The sequence below is a fragment of the Periophthalmus magnuspinnatus genome, chromosome 12, assembly GCF_009829125.3.
Source record: "Periophthalmus magnuspinnatus isolate fPerMag1 chromosome 12, fPerMag1.2.pri, whole genome shotgun sequence".
NCBI lineage: Eukaryota > Metazoa > Chordata > Actinopteri > Gobiiformes > Gobiidae > Periophthalmus > Periophthalmus magnuspinnatus.
The window spans coordinates 3732026-3754343 of record NC_047137.1 but is presented as its reverse complement, the minus strand read 5'-3'; the positions used below and the strand labels follow the sequence as shown (position 1 = coordinate 3754343).

The 22318-nt window shown below is 37.3% G+C and overlaps 2 protein-coding genes across 6 annotated transcripts; one reads left to right on the top strand and one right to left on the bottom strand.

Annotated features, from left to right (window-relative positions):
- Positions 1–660: 660 nt before the first annotated feature.
- On the bottom strand, positions 661–12672 carry mrrf (mitochondrial ribosome recycling factor). Its single transcript, XM_033976172.2, has 7 exons — positions 12576–12672; positions 11173–11343; positions 10898–11050; positions 6926–7044; positions 3751–3842; positions 1462–1621; positions 661–1383 (listed from the first exon to the last, which is right to left on the bottom strand). Exons 2-7 carry the CDS (start codon positions 11339–11341, stop codon positions 1306–1308), a joined length of 771 nt encoding a protein of 256 aa, XP_033832063.1. The 5' UTR covers positions 11342–11343; positions 12576–12672; the 3' UTR covers positions 661–1305.
- A 181-nt stretch (positions 12673–12853) lies between these two features.
- On the top strand, positions 12854–21375 carry rbm18 (RNA binding motif protein 18). Of its 5 annotated transcripts, none has more exons than XM_033976176.2 (6): positions 12854–13061; positions 13370–13483; positions 16955–17081; positions 17710–17796; positions 20169–20263; positions 20734–21375. In XM_033976176.2, the coding sequence occupies exons 2-6, from the start codon at positions 13377–13379 to the stop codon at positions 20903–20905; spliced, it is 588 nt and encodes a 195-aa protein (XP_033832067.1). In that variant the 5' UTR covers positions 12854–13061; positions 13370–13376; the 3' UTR covers positions 20906–21375. The 5 variants fall into 5 exon arrangements, with proteins under 5 accessions (XP_033832067.1, XP_055081725.1, XP_033832068.1 ...); XM_055225750.1 differs by having other exon boundaries at positions 13366–13483; positions 17710–17790; XM_033976177.2 differs by having other exon boundaries at positions 13366–13483.
- The last annotated feature ends 943 nt before the right edge of the window (positions 21376–22318 follow it).

Sequence of the window (22318 nt, the reverse complement as noted above, 5' to 3'; positions counted from 1 at the left end):
CACAAAAACCTGCCATTTGCACCGCGGCCCGCCCCTGTCCAGACCCAGCCACTCCTTAGCTAAACTCTTGTTTATCCAATGACTCCAGTCTGTTTAGGCCATTAAGGCCAAACCATTTAGAAAGAGAAGGAGCCAAGGAAAATGTAATAAAGCCACAATCTGTAGCAATACTTCTACCTTGCAAAGCAGATCATCTGAAAAGTAATCCTTTTCAAATTTAATTCTTAACCTAATGATTAGTTCTACAACATTATAGTGGTGTAAACTATAAATGAGAGTTGAGCAAGTGTGTGGGCAAAACGTGTGAGTTAGGCCTACTGCGATGTGGGCCTCTTGCACGTAGTAGCACAGGAAGTACTGAAAAACAAACTATGATAGAGATGAAGACACTCACCACATAATAATATGGTTGTTCCCAGTGGTATAAACAATAGTAGATGAAAGAACATGTATTATATGATCCACCATTAAACATGCATGCACATTCTGTGCAGGATATTCAAAGGTAATCTATATAGAAGCATAAAGCTAGAATTAAATTAATTTCCTACATGACATTATCTGGTGCCCTGGCCAACAGAAACGTGTAAAGGATCACTCAGACTCAGGCCAAAGGAAATTTTTTAATCCTACAGAAAAAGGAGAGAACAGAAAAATTAAGCATGTTGGGTTTCTTTAATGGATTTCATTAATATTGTTTTGTTGTGGAGTTCTTTGTAGAAGGAGTTACCATGTTATCAATCCTGAACAGGAACAAAAGGCAGCCCATTTCCCTAAGTGCATTTTCAACAGACTTAGCATCAATGTGAAACAAATGTTTGGCAACAAGCTAATCACACTGTTCCATGTGAATTCTAGAATCTGCCTCTCACCCTCACCAAGAAAAAAACACATCTTACACACAGACGGGAGCACTGGTTTTATATAAACAGACAGCCCTTGTGGCACAGGGTTTGATTAGGAGGAGCCCACAAATCCCATTAAAAGTCCATTCGTCCCTCCTTTGGTGTTTGTTTGAAGACAGAAGAGTAACAAGGCAGGAGGTAGGTGACTACTGCTGTGTCCCTGATGCATGTCTGTGCCAGTGTCTGTTTATGCTTCAACTGTTAAACATAGATTTGCCCCATAAGAGGAAAGGAGAGATGCCAGGGATGTGGGCAGGAATTAAAAAATGGTGTCTACAAGGAAAAGGCCAAATCTGTATGTAGTCACCAAAAAAAAAAAAAAAAAAAAAAAATCCAAAGTGTCTACATGTCCATTTCGATCCATTATGGAAAAGTATTATGTCCTCAGTTACTGTCGAAGTTAGCCCAGCAGCTCCTTGGTTTTGGTTGCAAGGAGCTTGTCAATGTCCACTGTAATGCTGTCCGCCATCTGCTGAATCTGCAAAGAAAAAGACAAATTGTGTAATTTTCTATAATTACATAAAGAATGAGAAGTAAAACAAAGAGAGTTTCAAACCTGTTTCTCCACAAGTCGTATTATGTCTTCAGATTGGCCTTCTTTGGCCTTTTTGACCTGTGTGACAGCATTAGTGCGCACTCGCCTCACTGAGTCTTTAGCCTTGTTGCTGAACTGTTTAGCCAGTTTAGACAAGTTTTCTCTATGTTCACGCGTTACCCTGCAAAATAAAATAAAAGGATATTAAAGGCTGAGTGCAACAATAATTCCTCTAGTCTTTCTGCTGTGAGTGAGTCCCTGCAAAGGAGCTGCTGTTGTGATTTTGAACTATAGAAAAATAGAAAAATAAAATTGAATTATTTTATTGACTGTTTCTTCTACTGCTTCTTAATTTGATTACTTAATATTTTGTCTTTCCAATTAAATGAACTTCAAATTAGAAGTTAGTTGTTCAATTTTGACATTTACTCTTACAGTTATCTTACTTGAGTAGTTGTTTGCCCAAATATATATATATATTTACTTTACTTGAGTCATTTCTTGGTCACCTACTTTGTACTTCTATTTGAGTAATTTTATAATACTAATACTATAGTAATACACTTACATGAGTGCAATTTTCGATGTCTGACTGTATAGGAATGTTAAGTAGTTTTCATGCTAAATTATTTAAACTTTTCCAATAATATAAAATAACTAGTGATTTTAAATTAAAACTGAAATTTTCAAATTTTTATTTCAATGTAATTTTGTATGTTTTATCACATTTTTGCAATATAAAATATAAACGCTTAATATAAATAAAGTATGTAATACATCCATTAATAGATAAAGGGATTAGAACAGCTGACAAACTGGCCAAAATCTATTACTGTATTTTGTACCAAACCCAAGTATTACCTATACTACTTAATTCTTCTTTTCTTTTACTGAAAAATACAACCTTTTAAATGTACTTACAGCACAACAATACATAATGTAAGGACAAAAGCAAGAATGCATGGTATACTGTCCAAAACACACTATTTATACCATTTACTCTGACTGTAAACAACTTTGTATCAAACCACTAATCAGCAACTCGCTACAGGTTTAAGCTGGTGCCCAAACGTCAGTCATTCCAACAAGTTTTTGCTTTTGCACTTTGTAATCACTCCACAAATCCCATTTCGCCATTTCACTCCCTCACTTTTGTCTTTAATTGGCATTTCTTCGTTGTTTTTGCCTCGTGGATTATTTGCAAACAATCCAAGTGTGGCGTGTATTTACCACAAACAATACGGCCTAATTACCGATTCCAGACCCAATCAAGGAGCGCCTTCTCTTTGGAAATGCAAATGGAGTTCGGAGTAGAGCATGCCAAGACTGATTGCAGGGGGAGAACGGTCTGACTCTTGTGTCCCTCCTCTGCCAGACAAACACCTGCTGCTACACACACAACCCTATACATGTAATACAGGTCTGATATACACACGTGGAGAGATGTAGTGAGTGAATGATAGATAGTTTTGTGCCAACTTATTTGATTTGGCACAGTCAAAAAGAGGCGACAGTGTGACCCCACCCCACACATGTATGGGGGGCCTTATAAGGCTACAAGCACAAGCCAATAATTCTGTCACTAACAGTTTAGAGCAGGGAGACATTGGGGTTTATGAAAAGTTGAAATGCTACACTATAGTTCTCAGAGTGATTGATGAATTTATGAATTTGCAGAAACACAGACATGGGAAATTTATTTGGACAAAAGGCCCTAAGAGACATATTAAAATTATTACCAAAGCCAGAATAGAGATCTTTTTGAATGAAAAATGACTTATTAACTAAGGTGGAAAATGGGGAAAATTTGATACAAGATTAACTCAAGAGTCAAACTATATATATATTTTATCATTTTGGATCATTTTTACATAAACAACAGGTACAGTTGTTAGTGTTTAATTTAATACATAAACATGATGCTATCTTTGAAATTTTAGAGTTGGCTGACTTTTATATAAAATAAAAAATTTCGACAAATAATTTCTTAAATAAAATCTTAATTAAGAAAACAATTTCATGTGACAAAAAGACAACACTATCCTTTTGGTAACATGACATTTCCAAACCTCACTTATTGTTTGAGTAAGATTGACTTCACTGTAGTAAATAAAATGTTTGATTTGGTACAGGATCACTGTGGACCTGTCTAATTTCAAGGTCATTAGGGTACCACTTTCAATTTATCAGCCACTAATGGCCTGAAGAAACTTCCCAGAGTATTTGAAGTCCTAATGCTTCTGTAAAGCAGAGGAAATGTACAAAAGTCCGACAGGGGAAAAGTGAAGGGAAAGTTTGGAAGTCTCTCACTTGGGAACGGGCACTTTGATGATGGTCCCGTCCGCCTCAGGGTTCAGGTTCATGCTGCTCTCTCTCAGGGCGCGAGTGGCCGCTGCAGTCACCTAGAGTAACACGAGACACACACAACAGAAAGATATATAAGTAAGTGCTTAGCTTTAACCAATGTACAGAGTGGAGAGATGCAGGTAGTGCTCCGATCCCAGCTGGCAGTCATTAAGGTGCTCCACACTCACAGTCTGCATGCAGCACAGGCAGCAGTGTGTGGAAATGCCTTGGGCCACTGTCAGCCTGGGCCCACTGGGACAGGACTGAGAGGTTGCAGGGCAGGGCGCTGACCCCTGCTCACCCCCATCCAGAGTCTGCTAGTGCTGTATATATACATGGTTACCAGCACAAACACAGATGTGCTGTGGGGTTTGTAAGTTCTAATAGGCTCATTTAAACTACTGAGTCCAGTTAACTTTTTCTTCGAGTCCATTAGAATGGAAAATTATCTCTGCAATATTGCAATCTACTGTCCGCTTTATTACATTGCATATTTTATTGTATATTCAAATTTAGCCAAACACATCATAAAGATGTGATGTCATGTACTTGTCCAACAAATGATTCCAAAAGGTATATTCATTAGTAAATTTTTGTTTTATTAATTATTCTAATACACTATAGTATTTAAACACAAAATCACCACTATTTTAAGTCCTAATAGGAGTAAGTAAATATAGCAATATTGTTTACCCATGCAGATTTACTTCTGAAATATATGTGCTATACTGATCAAAGGTTTATTCATTTAGGGCAGAGGTGTCAAACTCAAATTTACAGGGGGCCAAAATTCACAGGCCAAACTGAATATCAGTAGTATTAATTTCTTATTTAAATAAATAAAATAAAATATGTCTCTCTCTGTAGCATTTTTTTAAAAAGTAAATATTATTTTTACAAGCCAAAAAAAATAATAATAATTTTGTTCACTGAAAATTTGATTTTCAAACTATTAACAGTCCATACCTAGGAGTAGAAAAAGTGATTAGAGAGAACATATATTCAAGCTTAATTTGTTACACTCTTTGTGCACTGGCCACGTCTGCGCACTAGTGTACTAGCAAAGCATTCTGGGATTTCTAGTATTAGTGGTGTATGTGCTATATACCAGCGGGCCAGCTCTAATGCACATTTTTTCTTATGCTCTCATGGGCCAATTATAGTTACACCATGGGTCAGATTTGGCCCCCAGGCCTGAGTTTGACATATATGATTTCGAGTATTATAAGAAGTAAAAAATGACTTCTATTTTGCGCTCACTGGTTAGCACAATTCTGGACATGTCTACAATAACTTTCCCCAACAACATATCCCATTGCTAGTGCCAATTAGAGGGCAGTGACTGTTCTCTATGCTCAACGAAATCCCGACATAACCTGATAAAAAACACAGACACTCTTTATATATTAAAATCACACTTCTATATGCAACACATCTTCTCCATCATGTTTCATGTAAAATACAATCCCCTTTTCCCAAATCACTAACAGCTCTAGTAAACACAGGTCCATGCAGACAAAGGGAAGGAGGCCAGATTCTTAACAGTCACACTCTTCAAATTGTGTCAGCAAACCGCATGACAACTCCCCAAGCTAGACTTTGCAAAGGCTGCAAATGTGCAACACGAGCAACACGGCATTTCATTTCCGATATCCCGTCTCCTCTTTCCCCCCTTCTTTCTCGACAGCTCCTCCTGGCCTCTTCCTCTATGGCAGCGAGATTAAAGGAATTTATTTGTATGTATTAGATTAATTCAGCAGATCTCATTTCTTTTCTTTTGTTAAATTCATCCGGTGGTGCTCTCCAGACGTTCTCTTTGAGTGTGGGGTGATAGATTCAGTTCATACCTATGTTTGATTGTTCTCAGCATCATATTCATCACTGTTTCCTGCCTCCAAAGAGTGCTCTAGTGGTTACAGAAAGCAGTGTGGAATTCTCTGGGAAGCCAAACCAGGCAAGATCTGGTTAATATGTTGGCGAGGAAGAGGAATTACATTGAAATGCAACATCAAACACCCTGGCCTGGTTCAAAGCACAGAGTCTGACTTGGGTTGGATGCATGCATATTTTACGAGAAATATATTTTATTAACAAATTACTTTAAGCAGACACTTTTCTTATGCTAAATGACGACGGCCTCGAGATCTGCATATGCTCTGAAGTTGTGTCGTGGTTCCTAGACAACAAATTAATGAATGGAAAACAACAGAAACACTGCTGCCATACTTGGTAATGGATAGTCATCATTAAAAGCTGATTACCACTGGGTACAGAGGACTTCAGTGTAAGGAAAGGAACATCACAATGCCCTGTGTGTGTGGTCTAAGGTGCACTTTTTGGTAGGAGAGATCATTTAGGCTGAAGCTGTAGTGACTAATGCTAGGATATATATGTTTTAGTTTTTTGTTTTGTTTTCATACTACTGGCAACTAACAATTTTATTTCATACAGCCTACAAGGGTATTATCAGAGTTGGGAATCAATAGTATAGTGCTGATGTTGGCACGGAGCTTTTTAGCATAGGTGCTGTAGCCTAAACCCTCAATTTTTTCTTGAGACATTTTTCAAACATATTTTTGTATGTAAATCAATATTTAAATGAAAATGTGTCTAAAGTTGGCCCCTTATGAACATAAACCATTCAACCACAGTATGTCGTTGGAAAAGCAGTTATCACTGCAATCTTTTAATAAAAAAAAAAAAAAAAATTGTTTCATAATAAAACTTGATTTGATTCATGAGACCACCACACAGTGGTGTGCGAAGCTGTGATTGCTCCAGAGACAGACCATCTAGAAAAGAAAAGTGGGAGCGAAAAAAAAATAATCCATTCCTTCCTAACCTAAGGGTAAAATGAGGTCATTTCCCTTTCTGTGACAACTCACAAGCTCAAGTGCCCACATCTCAGCAGTTATACACACACATGCTGCTATCTTTCACTCAGAACAAAGGGCTGCGCCAGAGATCAATCAATTAACATACGAGACAAAGTCCAAGAGAGATGCGGATCAGGTTACTTGCTGTGCCGGTTCTGTGCTGGCTCACTCTTCCTTCACAGAGGATTATTTTGATAAAGCTTACGATTACTGCCTGTTTGTCCGTGGGAGACAAACGCAGAGTGGGCAGAGGGTCCGCTTACCTCGGGGAAGCTGCTCATATTGACCACAATGAGCTGAGGGGACTTCATGGAGATCTGGCCCAGCTGGTTCAGAGGGAACTTCCCATCTTGAGTCGTCACCACAATGTGATCCAGAGCTCCTAAACAGGACATTGGCATTTACTCACTGGTTTGGGGAAGATTATCAATGAATATTCAGGTTACACAAAATTCATATAAGCATTTAGAAATGTGTAGTAATGTGGGAAATGATAGAATGAATTCCTCCAAATTCTTTTGTACAAAGAGGACAGTTAATTTAGATACTGCAAAGAGTCTTCTGTGCAATAATTATAATAATTACATAGCCAATACATGGTAAATTGTGCATAAGGAGTTTTGAAACCTATTATCACGCAAAAATTATATTGCTTTTAAAATGTAAATTTGTCATGGCACTTTCTGTACAAATCATGGTAATTAAAGACAAATCATACTTGAAAATTCAGGCAATAAAATTATTGCAATTAATTCAATTTTATTGTTAATCCCAGTGTGTTAACTAGAATACAGTAAGGTAACACTGCAGATATATAGGAAAACTTGAGTTAAGTCCCTTTGAAATGCATGTACAAAATGATGCCCCAATTGAAACACAAACTGATACACAGATATGTGTAATAGTATGACACAGTTGACTATGAAAAAAACAACAACACTGGGCTGCTTTTGAGCCTCTTGCAAACCAATCAACTTTTCAACAACAACAAATGCAGTCATAAACTTAACATAAAAAGTGAGTGGTACAGTTGAAATGGTAGCTTTGTGAGGCTGTTTAGCTTCCATGAGCACCATGGTGAGATGCAGTGGTGCGTTGCTGCAGCAGTAGATCTGTGTGTGTCCCTCCCTGGCTTAGTCTCTCTCTCTCTGTCCTGCTCGTCCATCTGGCTAAGCTCAGACGCTGTTGTTTCCTTCTTCTGCACCTCTGCCTTACATCACGGCTCCCTACGCACCAGTGCAGACAACACCACTGCTGGTGAGGGGGAACAGGCGAGGTGAGCCAAAGGTAATGCCACTATATGTCGAGGCTATAATATATTTTCAAAGAAAAAGCCAAAACATATATTTTAGGATTCATAATCCTTTTTGTAGAAGATAAAGTTCACCATCATTATACTACTGCACATTCCATATAATATGCATACCCTCTAACATGAGAAGAAGTATGAGAAATGTTTCTGAATAATAAAGACTTTTTACATTCTGCAAATATCTGTGTTGATTTGTTGATCACTCCATTTATAGCTAAAATAAACTGATATCAGTAGGGATAATCAGTTAATTCATAGATCCTAATCATAAGGGTTAGAGTTGTGCAGCTATTCCAAGAAGTCAGTAAATGTATCAAAATGTAAAAATTCAAGAAACATACCACAATATATATATATATATATATATATATATATATATATATATATATATATATATATATATATATATATATATACGGTAAAAGGGAATGTATGGAACCTTTATTATGTTATCATGTTATGAAATATATATATATATGAAAAAAATTTAAATACATTAAAAAATTAAATATATATATATAAAAATAAATACTTTTCTTTTTTGCTTAGCTTTGCTGTGTATGTGTCTCATATTATTACAGTACACTACTAACATCAGCCACAACAATCACTTTTTTCTCTGAACTTCAAGTACTTTTTTGCAGCATTACTGAAATGAATTATTTCAGTTTTATCGGTTGAGTGCATAATATAAAATATGTAATTCGCCAACCATTAAAGCCAAATGCCAGTATTTAGCCATATCTATTTCAAATCAGGTGCCATTCCCATAACCCAGTGCTTTCAAATTTAGATGTCCACACCTAAAAATTCCCAGACAATCATGACGTTCTCAACAGCAATCATTCTTAGGCTAGATAACTTTTTTCAGATAATGACATGATGACTTGTTTGGGAATTGTTTAGTCTACTCCAAGTTACCACAGAAACAAATTCTGTCCATCATAATTTACTCTCAGAGTTTGATCTTTTCACTGCAGGTCCAAGTATATCTTTCTACCACACATTTGCCTCACACAACAAGCATACATATATAGAAGCATGTCTGTCAAAGACACACAAGAGATATCTCCCTGCACCAAAGTACAGTAAAAGTTAATTAGAGCCAGATGAGTAGCTTGTGGAACAAACACACACATTGTCATACGAGACTAAAACAGACGTCATTTCATTCCACCAACTCATCTCTGCCGTCAACTCTAAGTCCGGCTGCCTCCACGGATTATAGTACAGCTGCTCAAAATAGAGGGACAGTGGTTTAGGATTAAGAACAAAACAGGAAAGACAAGATATACAAACTCTTCCAGAAAATGACTTGTTTGTCCTTCCATTGCTCCTTGATTAATTTTTTTGTTGTTCCATATATTCATTTTAAACCTATACTAACTGTGAATGTCTGCAAATGCAACTGGACAGAAATATATTAGTTAAGCACAAGCATATATATATAATTACATTTTAGAGGCTTTAAAACTGTGTTTAAGAATAAAACAACTGCAAATGTTTGATCAACCAACAGAGGACATTATGCAAAGGAGAACTCACAATATTGCAAACTATATGAGAAGAGATCTCAAGGATTAAGGAAAGTAAATAATTGTCTCTTACACCATAGAGACTACTTAGTGGTCTGTATCTACAATTATTATTTTGGTTATTATTTTCAACATATTTAGCCTCAAGCATGTAACTACTCATACATTTCAAATTTATTAAAAAGAAAGCATATTTTCTGTATCTAAATATTAGACTGTATTATAAAAGATGTTTTTCATTGTGCCCTAGCTAAACCTTCGACATGCAATGAAGGGTTAAAGCGAGGGCTTGCAACTGATTCAGGGAGTAGCTGAGGTCACTGGGCAGGAGAACATGGGAAAAATGATGAACGGAAAGATGAAAAATAGAGATCTATAGAAAACAGTGAAAGGTGATATCTCACTAGAGATGAATGACATGGACAATGATTCATGCCTTTGCTAAGGAAAATTATAGCGCGAACAAACAGCATCACAATATTCTAAGGATAAATGTCCCTGCTCTCCCTCACTGGAATCTTACACCGCTTTTCGTCTCTCAAGCCCAGCTATAGTTAGTTAGATCCAGAAACATTTGGACTGTGTCCCAAGCTTTGTTATTTTATCTGTTTACCAAAACTTACTCACCAGTTGTTTTATAATAAGCCACCTCTTTTTCATTAATATTTAGATTAATATTATTAACTGGATATAGACTGAGGAACAAGAAAGAAACCAGAGAGTTGAAGTACTGGCCTTGGAGAGCACTGAGGCCTGGTCATGGGCTTCAGATGTCAGACAAACCTTGCCCACAAAGGTTTTCAGTTGATTAAAACATGTATTTATAGCATATAGTAACTATGGTTACTGTGTCCATTTATTTTGGCCTCCTGAAATGAGGTAAGTTGAGAAAACTGATGGAGTTCTAGTCTGTTTAATCTGTTCATGTTATTATAGAACCCCAACCAGCAGTACAGGGACCCCTTGGGGTACTTGATCACTTGGAATGGTTTCAAAATAAAAAAAAAAAAAACAAGAACAAATAGATTAGAAGCTTTGAATGTAAAATGTTCTTTGTAGTACATTTGCATCCTCCTGCATCCTGAATATATTTTAGGAATTTTGGTGGATGTTTTTGGATATCAGTTTAATTAAAACAGAAAAGCATAAGAATATAAGTTATTATATACATTATATAAATTGTACAAATAATGTCCAAAATAGGGAGTGCAGCAGGGTACATGTTGATTTCTTTAATCTATAATTGGTTCGATTGTTAATATTTGCCAATACTGGAAAACCACAAATATAGGTTCAACAGCATAACTTAAGGAATTAAGTCAATTTTAAACATAAGAAACACATTGAGGAAAACAGAGGAACCTGAGTAAAAGTGATGACTTGAATACCTGGGGAGGTCCTGATGCTGAGGTTGCGTGTAAAGTCATTTTTGAGAGCATCTAGCACTGCATTCATGTCCATCTTCACTTCATCCAGATTGATGATGTCTTCCACCAGGGCTGAACTAATATTCACCTTAACAGCTTGGCCCTTTACCTTGGCTAGACATGAAAAGACACCAATATGATATGTAAAACGAATCAAATCTGATCATAAGACTGTACTCCAAAGTTTCTGAGTTCCAGAAGCTGCATGCCAGTTATTATTAAGTTTCAAGACAAACCTTTGGCCTTTTTAGTAGCAAAATGACGGCTACATGCAGTGTTGAAATGGGATGGCCCAGGACAGAGTACTGGTGTCCTGCCTCTGCTGAGAGCCACTGCAGGAGATCGGAGCTGTAGCAACGAGGGCCGGCACAGCAAAGCACGTAGCAGGCCCATGCTCACTGCCATGACTAAAAGGACAAAGAGGCAAGTCTTAAATCTATAAATAACGAGAAGCAGCATTATAACAGGTTTTGTCTGTTGTAAGGAAGATATAATGTAATGGGCACATCTCAGCCAGAAGGAGGTAGACATCTTGTAGAGATTTTGCAGTAAAGATTTTAGACATCACGACTTTCGAAATGACAGCCCAAAACATTATAATTTGAGGTGAGAGATTAATTTTGTTTTTTAAGATATGCTAATGAATCATTATACTCCATGTAAGCAAAGATATGGAATATTCTTTGTGATATTGTAAACTCTTTTCGATTTTCTTTCTGTGCTCCTGTCTCCTGCCAAGGCATCATTAGACAAAATGAATGAAAGTGTTGATAAATGTTTGTGCCATGTCAAAAAATTAGAAAATTGCATTTACTTACAAACTACTCCACATTTACTGGTTTAGTATTTAGTGTGCACGTTATCCTACACCCAAACAGTTACAAGTAAATATTTAGGCTATGCATGAGATTAGTATCTTATAAATAAAGCTTGGATATACAGATGGCCAGGTGGACCAGACTGCTTCAGAATATGGGATGATGAAAGATCTTTTTAAAGGTTGAGTCAAGCAGAAAAGGGTGCAGATGTCCAGCTAGATATCCTGAAAATATCACATTCAAAACTTTCTTTGTTCTAGGCAGCGGCTGTTACCATTTACATCAGCAGTTTACATCTGCTCCATTTATAGTATCAAAAGTACCAAATAATGTTATGTTAGGCGTATATTATATGCATTTTTTATTTCATTTTTTTTTTTTTATTGATTTATGTTTTTAACTTGCAAATATGATACTTAATGCACAACACAATAGTAACATCACAAACAATTTAACATCTAAATCTAAAAAAAAAAAAGTTAATGTGTAAAGTGTAATATCTCGATTAATATGTTAATATTTTTAAGTCAAGGCAATACTTAATACATGCATACTAATCTAATAATAATTATATCATTACACATTGATAGTTTGTATTACGTGTAATATAAAATAAATTTTAGATTTAATGAAAATGCTAAGTGAGACACTGTCATACATAAGTTATAAATGACTGAACAGAATTTGAGTATGTTTTATAACAAATAAAACATGTTTGAAGGTCGACAACACAGTGTAGTGAGCATTTAGGTAACAACTCATATGCCTGTAACACATCGAAGATGCCACATTTCCTCATGTCTTTCGAAGCGTGTACTTACCCTCAGTTTTGAAATCTACTGATTGGCATACAAGTCTTTGGTTGTAGCTGACAGAAAAAGAGAAAATGCACGCTTGACCAGCTTTTTCTGCGTCATAATTCTGCGTCGACTTGAAACAAGACCTAGTGTGCGGTGATCAGGTTAAAGCAGCATACCAGCGGGGCGGTGTCGACGGATCGTCACGGACCTACTTTCTGTTTTGTAGCCCTAATCCGAAACGGTATACCCCGTCAACTAAATCGAACACACTCTGAGGACTGCTCCGAAAACAAAACTACAACATCACCCTGCGCCTTTGTTATTAGAAAGGCAAACGAATATTCAGTAGTAGCATTTCGAGCTAACCATCATCGAATATTTTGAAGAAAGATTACTTTGAAATCACAACATGATTTTGACACGTTTTATGTCCTGAACTGGGATCTTAAATTTCAACCTCAAATCACAGGAACAAAGACAACAACAAGCAACAGAAAGTGATCCAAGGTAAACAGGATCAAAGCGTTAGCATTTAGCACGCAACGACAAACTGGGACTTATAAATCCCAAATTTGGCAAAGGCTGGAGGAATATATTATATTTGTCTGCCTGTAGCCCAGTACATAAAGGCCATAGTACCTTCACTCTTAAAAGTTGTGTAAAACCATACCAAGCTGTGCAATTAGTGTGTAAATAGAGAAAAGATATAGCCTACTTGTAATAATTTAGTTAAGATCACATGTGATGTGAAAGTGTTTTCACATCACATGTAACACGTCTGTTTCTTCTTTCTTCACCCTCTATTTATCAGACAGGGGACACATGTCGTCTGCATCAGAGACTGTCGAAAATGCCTCCATCCTTTCCGAAAGTGGTGCCCATGATGGAAACCGCTTATGGATTGGTAACATTGATCCCAAAATTACAGAGTGAGTACAAAGATGTTACATTTCAAAACAATCAAAAAAGGCAAAAAGCTTGTAGTCAAGACTTCTCATCAAAGCTTGATCTCATCAGATCTCAGTAGCAGGGCTGGGCCTGGTTAGTACTTGGAATATAGACCTCTGGGAATATAAATGCCACATTGAGGCACCAGTGCCAAAAACTGTCGTTGTGTCCTTAGGCAAGGCACTTAATTCACATTGCTTTGTATGAAGTGTTGTGTTCGTGAGTGCTGGTCTTGATTGGAGGGGTTGATGGAGCAGATTTCTTTCTGGAGCCTTTCTTTAATGCTGCCATTCTGCGTCATTGGCCTCCTAACCCCCACTCGTTCAAGTATCACGCAACATTAATACAGAGCCAAGGTGGGTGAAGTGTCTTGCATTGAACAGACATGCAATTAAAATGGGGAGGAGTAATGCACAAGCAGATGTAGAGACTGTAATACCTCACAATTCCAACATAGCATCCCACTCTCATGTTCCCCATGTAAAAAAGGGGAAAAAAAGAAAATATATTAGATAATCTACTATTAATAAATAATATGTAGTTTGAGCATCTGAGGACCCTAAAAACATGTTTTGGCTTCTGTGCCAAAAAATATTTATTTTTTCTTAACCATGAACTTGATAGGGAAACTTTACTGCATAAGGTTTACTGCAAACACTTCAGTCAATTATCAATGCAGCAAATACATTGAGATGTTAATATTAAACTACCTTTTGTCCATGGTATAAATCATTGGTTTTGCTCTATGACTTGCCTGGCTCTGCTCTGAGGTGAGATGAAGCATTGTGTCCACATCTATGATTGATGAAGTGTGTGTATAGGCTATGTGTGTGTGTCACAGGGTGACACTGAGCAGGCAGCACTAGGCGTGTGAAAGACAGGCAGTGAGGCGTGGAGACCTGCTCAGCTAAGGACCAGGCATCATTCCTCACTCACCTGCCCTGTTTACTTTCCCCATGTCAGCTGTGACCTGAGCACGTCTGGCTGTGGCAATGTGCACTGTTTGTGAGGGGAAAACTGAGGTGTCGATATACATACTTTGAACATGTAATTTTATGCTACATCTTTCCCTCTTAAAACATTGTCGCTTCTGTAACCCGCATGTGTGTTGTGTGTAATTGTGGCACAACAGGCTTGAGAAAAGTCCTTCATTTAAGAGTAATGGGTTTGTTTTTTGCCCTTGTGGGGGCTGTTTGGGAATGCTTGGGGTGCACCTCTAGTGGGCGTCTAGACAGGCGTTTCCTTCCCTTTCTGCTGCTCTGCTCAACTTCTGCCTAAATAGGCGAGTACCTCACAGTATAGAGAAAAAACAAGAGAAATGCCCATGGCCTCTGTTCCTGATTGGGAAGATTAATTAGGTCCTGTAAAGCACTTTCCACAACCTTTGCATGTTCCATTCACCCACAAGTTTTGTCAGATATAAAAGCATATACAATTAGTTTTTAGCATTTTTTTTAACTTTATTGTAAATATTAGTAATCCAAGGAATGTAGCTGATTGTTTGCATGTGCCATGTTACTGACCATTAAAACTTAAATATATTTCTTCTACCTGCATATGTTTCAAATTAAGCAGCATTTAACTTCTACAGTATAATAATAGAAGAAACCAGCAGAAAACCCTCAGATGTTTCTTGTCCTACTCTAATCACTTTTTGCCCTCTCAGTAAAGCAAGCACAGGTGTACTAGAGGTTTCATCACATGTTCTTTGGTTCAGTTCATTATGTCACCTTCCTATGAGCAGTAATCCATCACTTTTTATTTAGTCCACTCTAAGGGCATTCTTTTTTACATTTCCCTAAGCTTTAGTTGAAGTTATTTTGTCAGTTAAAGTAAGTGACTTATCTCATCACACACAGTGTTGTTCCTCAGGAGTTTTTCACTCAACAGGTGGCTTCCAAGTTTAAACATTTGTCATCCCATCCTGATTCCTGGCACTTTTCTCTGATCAACTATTTGTCTTTTCTATCTCTCTTGTGCTTGTGTCTCCTCTTCCTTCCTTCCTCATCTGTACATCCTAAGTGCTTTTACAAGTTCTACCTGACTCTCACTGTCCCTTGACTCCTCACCTCAACGCTTCTCTGGACTGAGCCCTGTCTTCCTCCACCTTTGACCTGTGCCTCAACCAACATCGCTGCAGTGAACCCTAGTCTCCTTTTCTCCAGCCCTCTCCTCCTCTTCCTCCGGAGGATTTAACAGCCCCCAGGAGGAATGTTCCATTGTGGCTTGGCTCATAGATCCAAACATGTTCTGGGACATGGAAGCCATTTATGTTTATGTAAATCTCAGCTATCTTTGGCTTTGCACAGATTGACATACAGAGCATTAGTACATAACACACATGACAAGATTTTCTGTGAGGCAAGTAGTTGTTTTTGCAATTAATAAAAATAAATCTATATTTAAATTGTAGGAATAACATTAGGTAGAGTCTACAGAGGCTTCCAGGGTGTTGTCTGGGAAAAGCAGAAGTCCTCTCTGTCTGAAGGCTCCAGGGAGACATTACAACAACCTGTACCTAAAAGCCAAATCCGTCACAATTGTAAACACAAGAAAATGATTATCTATCAGTCATATTTGTTATGACACATAAATGCATTTGTTCCTAACCTGAAGTCAAAGAGGTCAGTCCTTTAAAATATGTTACTTAAGACAATGGGAAGACATTTGTTATTTTCTTTTCTATAAGTTTTTTCTGTTCACATGTCCATCCATGACAAAGGTTTCCAGCGTTGGCATTTACATTACTTACACACACACGGAGACAGAGCTCACATTTAGTGACATTTATTTGGGAATAATTCAGTATATAAAACACTCACAGATACCATATTGTGTCTCTGCCTGACAATCAAACCTTTGATGCGCTTGCAGTAAACATCACAGTCACTGCTTAAACCCAAAGAATAATTTATGAATATAGCGAGTTATATAGAGTCATCCTGCCATTTAAGCAGCATAGAGCAGTGACAAAAGAGAACACCGACCCTGAACTTTGTGCCTGTCTGGTGCATTTCCACATTATTGTCACACAAGAGGCTTTCCCATAGCATCAGGCTGTCAGACACGCACACCTCCACACCTTTTTTCGCTGCACAGTACACTGACAGTCCCAGACTGCTGTGAATGGTGCAGATTGTTTGTGCTAGGCCCTGTGCTCAGGGGGGCTTTGAGGTTTCCTCTGTTTTATTCCCTCATTGTCCTGCTACCGTATCCTCCGTATTGTCTCAATAAAAGATTTACTGTCAGTGGCATGCCACCACAGCTGGGCTCAAGCTAATGAGCTGCTGTGGAAACTAAGCTGTCATTCTCATTAGTCCGTTGTTGTGACCAAATGCTACAATAAAGATACTACAATTTAAGTTATTCCGAAAAAAAAAAAAAAAAAAGTTCATACATATTTTAATGCTCTGTTCACGTTCTCCATTATTTCCTCTGATCGCTCTGTCCAGGTACCACCTTGTGAAGTTGTTGGAGAAGTTTGGTAAGGTCAAGCAGTTTGACTTCCTCTTTCACAAGTCTGGGCCTTTGGAGGGGCAGCCACGAGGATACTGCTTTGTCAACTTCAGCACCAGAGAGGTATGTTCTCTTTCCCAAAACATGTAAATTCTTTCTTATTTCTATTCTTATATTCTCACATTTATGTATGACACATAAAAAAGAATGAAGTATAGCCTTCCCACTGTCTTTCTTTCATTCATACTTTTAAAATGTTTACATCCAAATGAGTAAAGTGCAGCATCTTTCATAAAAACTCTTGAGACAGGCACAACTCAGCGCAGTGGGCAGTTATGTTTTGCGGAGTGAGCCTGGGGACGATGATAAGCATCTTGTTTCACAGCTAGTGAGCATCAGTGGGATATGAATCCCTCCCAAAAGGATTCAACAGAGGAAGTGGCTGTTTATCTTACACTCTCACACGTGCCGATACAGCACTTCATTAGAAACATTTAGCATCAAAGCCACTTAGACGTTTGGTGAGGCAGACCACATTTTTTCATTCTGCTTCCTAAACACAAAGACACACTCAGTGGTTGCCCACATCAGAGCATATCATCACCTATTATTGTTTCCCCCATCTCTACATAAATAGTAATGATTTAATGACTCACTTGCAGTAATCAAGGCTGATTCTCAATCGTCGCTGTACAAAGCTCTTCCGTCCTATTCCTCTTTTGATTCCCAGTCTTTGTATAATTGTTTGTAGGAGGCAGAGAGAGCTATCCAGCGTTTAAATGGGAAACTGGCATTATCCAAGAAGCTAGTTGTGCGATGGGCACATGCACAGGTGAGGGTAAGTATCATTACACACTGGATATATGTAATACATATATAATACCCATTCTTGAGACACCTCATATGAACTTAAATTAAGCACACATCTGTTCAGTAATGCCAACAGCATCCCAATAAAAAAGTATCTGTTTCCAATTTCCCAAAGTATTCAGAAGGGGATTATTTACAGAAAATGTACATGGTTGTAAACAAAAAAAAAAAAGTCACTATTAACTTTTCTAAAATCAGCCTGTCTCTTTAAAAATATTTTGGGATATCAGAGATTATGAACCTCAGTTTGTTTTGGGATTTCTGCTGTTGTCCATGCAGAAGGAGCTGTGTGGTTCCAGCACAGCATATGCCTGTGTTTTAACAATAGACAACCTCTTGGCAATGGGTGAAGGGATATCCTGTATAGAGACCAATCACACCCTTCACACACACACACACGCATGCACACACACACCCACACGCATGCACACACACACACACACACACACTGAGAGAGACAGAGAGCTAGTGGAGAGGGTCAAGGTCAATACTGGTGCGGCAGACAACACAACTGGCTACTGTGAAATTTTCTGCACTCATATTCTTTATTCACACAGTCTTTATTGTGAGAAATCTGCCATTGCAATGTTTTTACTCCTTTTTTTTTGCTCTCAAAAAGAAGTTACTGTGACAAAATATAAAAAGAATAGCATGAAAAAGCTGTCATGAAATAGATGTATAGCACAGAAGATTATGCTGTTTTTGAGTAAGGTTTTAAACTTTTTTCAACACACCACCACAAAATTGTTACTAAATTCTTTGGATCGTTACTTTTTTACTAAATAGTCCTTTGGAGCACTAAATAAGCCTGGCCTTTTTCTCACTTTTCTTTTCTCTTCAACATGAATTATTGTGAATCATTCAAGGTAGTAGTATGTCATAATTATGTATCTCAATACACCATCTAGTGGTTACAAGCATTTTTAAAAATTTATTTTCAAATTTCAGGTTTGGACATATTTTTGAAGTACGATTTTTTTTTTCTGTTGAAAATAAAAATTACAGAATATCCCAAGCATGGTTTTAATAGGTGCCCATTTAATTTACAGTCCTGTAGGAAGAAGTGAGTTTCAATATAAATATGGTTTTCAATGTCCAGTCTTAATTAAAAGAAATAATTGACTCCAAAAATTGTGACAAATATTTCTCCAGTTTGTGAGTTCTTTAAGATTAATTTTGCATTGTTAAATCCTGATTTGCAAGCACTGAAGATTGATTAATTGTACACTGCACTATATTTACAGCCTATACGATCCTGCCCTATGCTCTAATAGCTGGAAGGGTAGGGTCTTGGCTGTTGTAACAGTCATTGTTTAGGACCTATTCTTGGCCATACATGTTATTGACATGTGAGATGTTTTGTGTTCCTTCTTGTGACCTGTTCTCCTCCAAGATATTTGACAGCCTCACATATCTGGTATAGTACACTCAAACACAGAAGCTGGTGCATGACTGCTGTCTCTGTTTTTCTCCACAGGTTGGAAGAATGTGTTGGCGGGTGGAGATGTTTGGAAGGTGGTTTTGAAAGGAATGAGTGTGGACATTTGTTTTTGCTCCTCAACTTCTTCTACTTGATCCTCACTCATCCTTTAGGGTGTGATTGCGAGGTGGAAGCACAATTTTGCTTGGTTACTCTTGTGTTTTGAGGCAGACACAAACAAAATCAATAATTTAATTTAATAATTCTGATGTTTGTGTGATGAGAGATGTTGTCAGTAGTTATTATGGGCTTTGAGGTTTGGACATGGTTTGCGTATGATTTATTTTCCTTCTAGTTTAGAATTGTGTATTATCAGGTGGATTCAATATATGACTGAATTAATATATAGATATAATCAAACAAACAGTTGATGAATGCATTAAACTTACGGTTGATTGTTTGGCGCCACTACCCCTAAAAAAATGTACCGACCTCAATAAGGAGAAAATAACATATAATAACCGACATCCCAACCCCTCTAACCCTAACCCATACTACTGTGTATGTTATTACATGTTGTTAGGTAGTAAAACATACTGTCAAACTAAGTGTGACTGAATACTTGAAAATTACACCTTAAACCATGATTAGGAATTATATATTTGAATTTCTAATGTCTGATGTACCATCGTGTCCCACCCCACACTTTGCACATAGTTGACTAGACTTTTTTGCAGAAAGTAGATGTATTTTAGGATTTACTTATCAAGTAAACATATATTGATGTTTTTCTATTCTTCTCTCTTTCTTCACTCTTTGACCTGTCTTTGTTGCTCATCTCTCTTACTGTTTCCATCACACTTGTCTTGTGAAATCTACAACTGTGTTGGTTTGGGTGGATCTGTGCTTCTATTCTGCAGAGGTTTGAAACTTTCCGAAACGAGAAGTCAATGCCTTCCAGTCTGGAGCCATCATCCAGCGGTGGAGCCGAGTCTTTAACATCAAATCACCTCAGGTCTGTGTCTACTTACCCTCTCTTCCTTTTTGTCAACATAAATCGCAGTTGACTATTTAAAGAGTTGTGTTGCCACCCCTGAAAACACACTACTGCAAAGATTTTAATTCATCGATTCATTACAGGCAGTTGTAATCACTTTTTTTTCCTCAAATACGCAGTGTGCATAAGTCTATCATGGACATCTTTACCAAAAAGGGGGCACACTTGGGCAGTAGTGTAAATTGGAATGACTTCTTCCTAGACCAAAGACAAGTATAAACACTCACCCATATTGGGCCACCACTGTTCATCCGCTACTCTTAGATGCACTGTAATTTGCCTCCCATTTAAATGTCACTATTTTCTCCAGTGTAATCATTTTGGTGTTTTTGAGCAAGAGGGCTAATACATGCCCAGCTATCTACCTCACCCCTGCATTAGCCTTCGCTCTCCTTTAACATATCCTTCTTCTCATTTTACTCTTGCAGTACAAGCGCTAAGATACGAGCCATTGAGGCCAAACTGCAGATGATGGAGGAGAACCCAGATAGTGACTGTGGGGGCCCGTCTCCCTACATTTACAACAAGCCTGTCGAGAGGAAACGCTGGGAGCCCTATGGTAAATCGCAGAGCAGGCCCTTCCGACGCTTTAGGAGATGACCCTTTCTCCTGCTCCTATAATATGATACCTCCTCTCACTAAACAATAAACATAAGTGGACTGCTTTACAGACTCTACGCAGATGCTTCTAGGCCTGGGCCTGGGAATACCTTTTATCAGTTGGTTTCTATCATTTTAAGTACTGGATTGTCCTACTATCTCTTTACTTCTGGAATAATACAACCATGTGATGCAGGTAGAATGTGTTATAGTTGTGATATAGAGCTTATTCAATCAGGTTATATTTTTTATGTCATATTTTATGATGGAATTTGTTTTCTTAAGATAATTCAAATGTTTTTGTTTTGACCCCTTATAGGGCTTTTCCAAACAGTGTTCACATCAGACCTCAGTGGATGGATATGCAAAAATTGTCTTTAATTTACTTTGTGGTTTGATATAGAAAGTATTTGTGTGTGTGTGTGTTTTTCTTTTTACTGTTACATTTAATTAAATGTAGTACATACACATCTTCTTGTTGAGTGTGTTTTAAAGGGTTTAAACATGTAAGTGAAGCATGTCTTTTTTAGCACAAAATTAATTGTGATATATATTTATATAATAATAATAATAATAATAATTATTATTATTATTATTATTATTGATATTATTATTATTATTATTATTGATAAAAGAGTCGTGCGTAAAACCCTGCTCCAGGATTATATAATATCTCTAAAATAAAACCTTGAAAAAAATACGAATTGTGTCCATAAAAATTCAATCGCTGATATCCTCTGGGTTTGAGTTATTTTCACATTTCTGTCCCGTCTAAACAAATAGTCATTGGACACATTGGCGCCTTATTTACACGGGATCACTGGCGCGCCACACATTGACTGATAATTGTGGGTTCGTCAGGACAGACTAATGATTGACGCCGTGATCTGAAAGTGGTGTGTGGCCTCGAACGGATCCTGTAATTAACAGACTCCGCTTTCGCTGCACAGCCTATGCAGTCATTTCAATCTATTTTATGTAGTAGAAATCTATTTTTAACTGTTTAAAATGTAGCTTTAACTTTCTATGAGATCTTTGAGTTTATATGATTAATGTATATGCTCGACAAAGTGTCCCATTTATAAAACTGTTGAATTTGTTTTTACCAAAACAGTCATAAAACTGTATATGCATCATGCGTGTATGCTCCATCAGAGCTTGTTCTCACCAACGGTTTTGTTTTTTTTTTTTTTTCTTTTACAAAAAAATAAAAAAAAATAAATATATAAAAATAAAAACTGTCTAAAGGTTATTTTTTTGTTATACTTTACTTTTGTTTGGCAGTAGCTACAAATAGTACCTAAATATCAAACCACACAGAAAGGTTTATGACATACCCCAGTGTCCGCCCTTCTCACGCACATCATCATCTGCGTGGATTTGGATTGTATTGGGTTCACCCTCCCCTTCTTC

Coding starts and splice junctions, on each gene's coding strand:
- mrrf (XM_033976172.2), bottom strand. CDS start 11,341: ATGGCAGTGAGCATGGGCCTGCTACGTGCTTTGCTGTGCCGGCCCTCG. Junction 7,045..10,897: donor CAGCATCAGGACCTCCCCAG/GTATTCAAGTCA, acceptor TGTCCTGTTTAG/GAGCTCTGGATCACATTGTG. Junction 1,622..3,750: donor ATCAAAGTGCCCGTTCCCAA/GTGAGAGACTTC, acceptor TTTATTTTGCAG/GGTAACGCGTGAACATAGAG.
- rbm18 (XM_033976176.2), top strand. CDS start 13,377: ATGTCGTCTGCATCAGAGACTGTCGAAAATGCCTCCATCCTTTCCGAA. Junction 17,797..20,168: donor GGGCACATGCACAGGTGAGG/GTAAGTATCATT, acceptor TCTATTCTGCAG/AGGTTTGAAACTTTCCGAAA. Junction 20,264..20,733: donor TTAACATCAAATCACCTCAG/GTCTGTGTCTAC, acceptor TTACTCTTGCAG/TACAAGCGCTAAGATACGAG.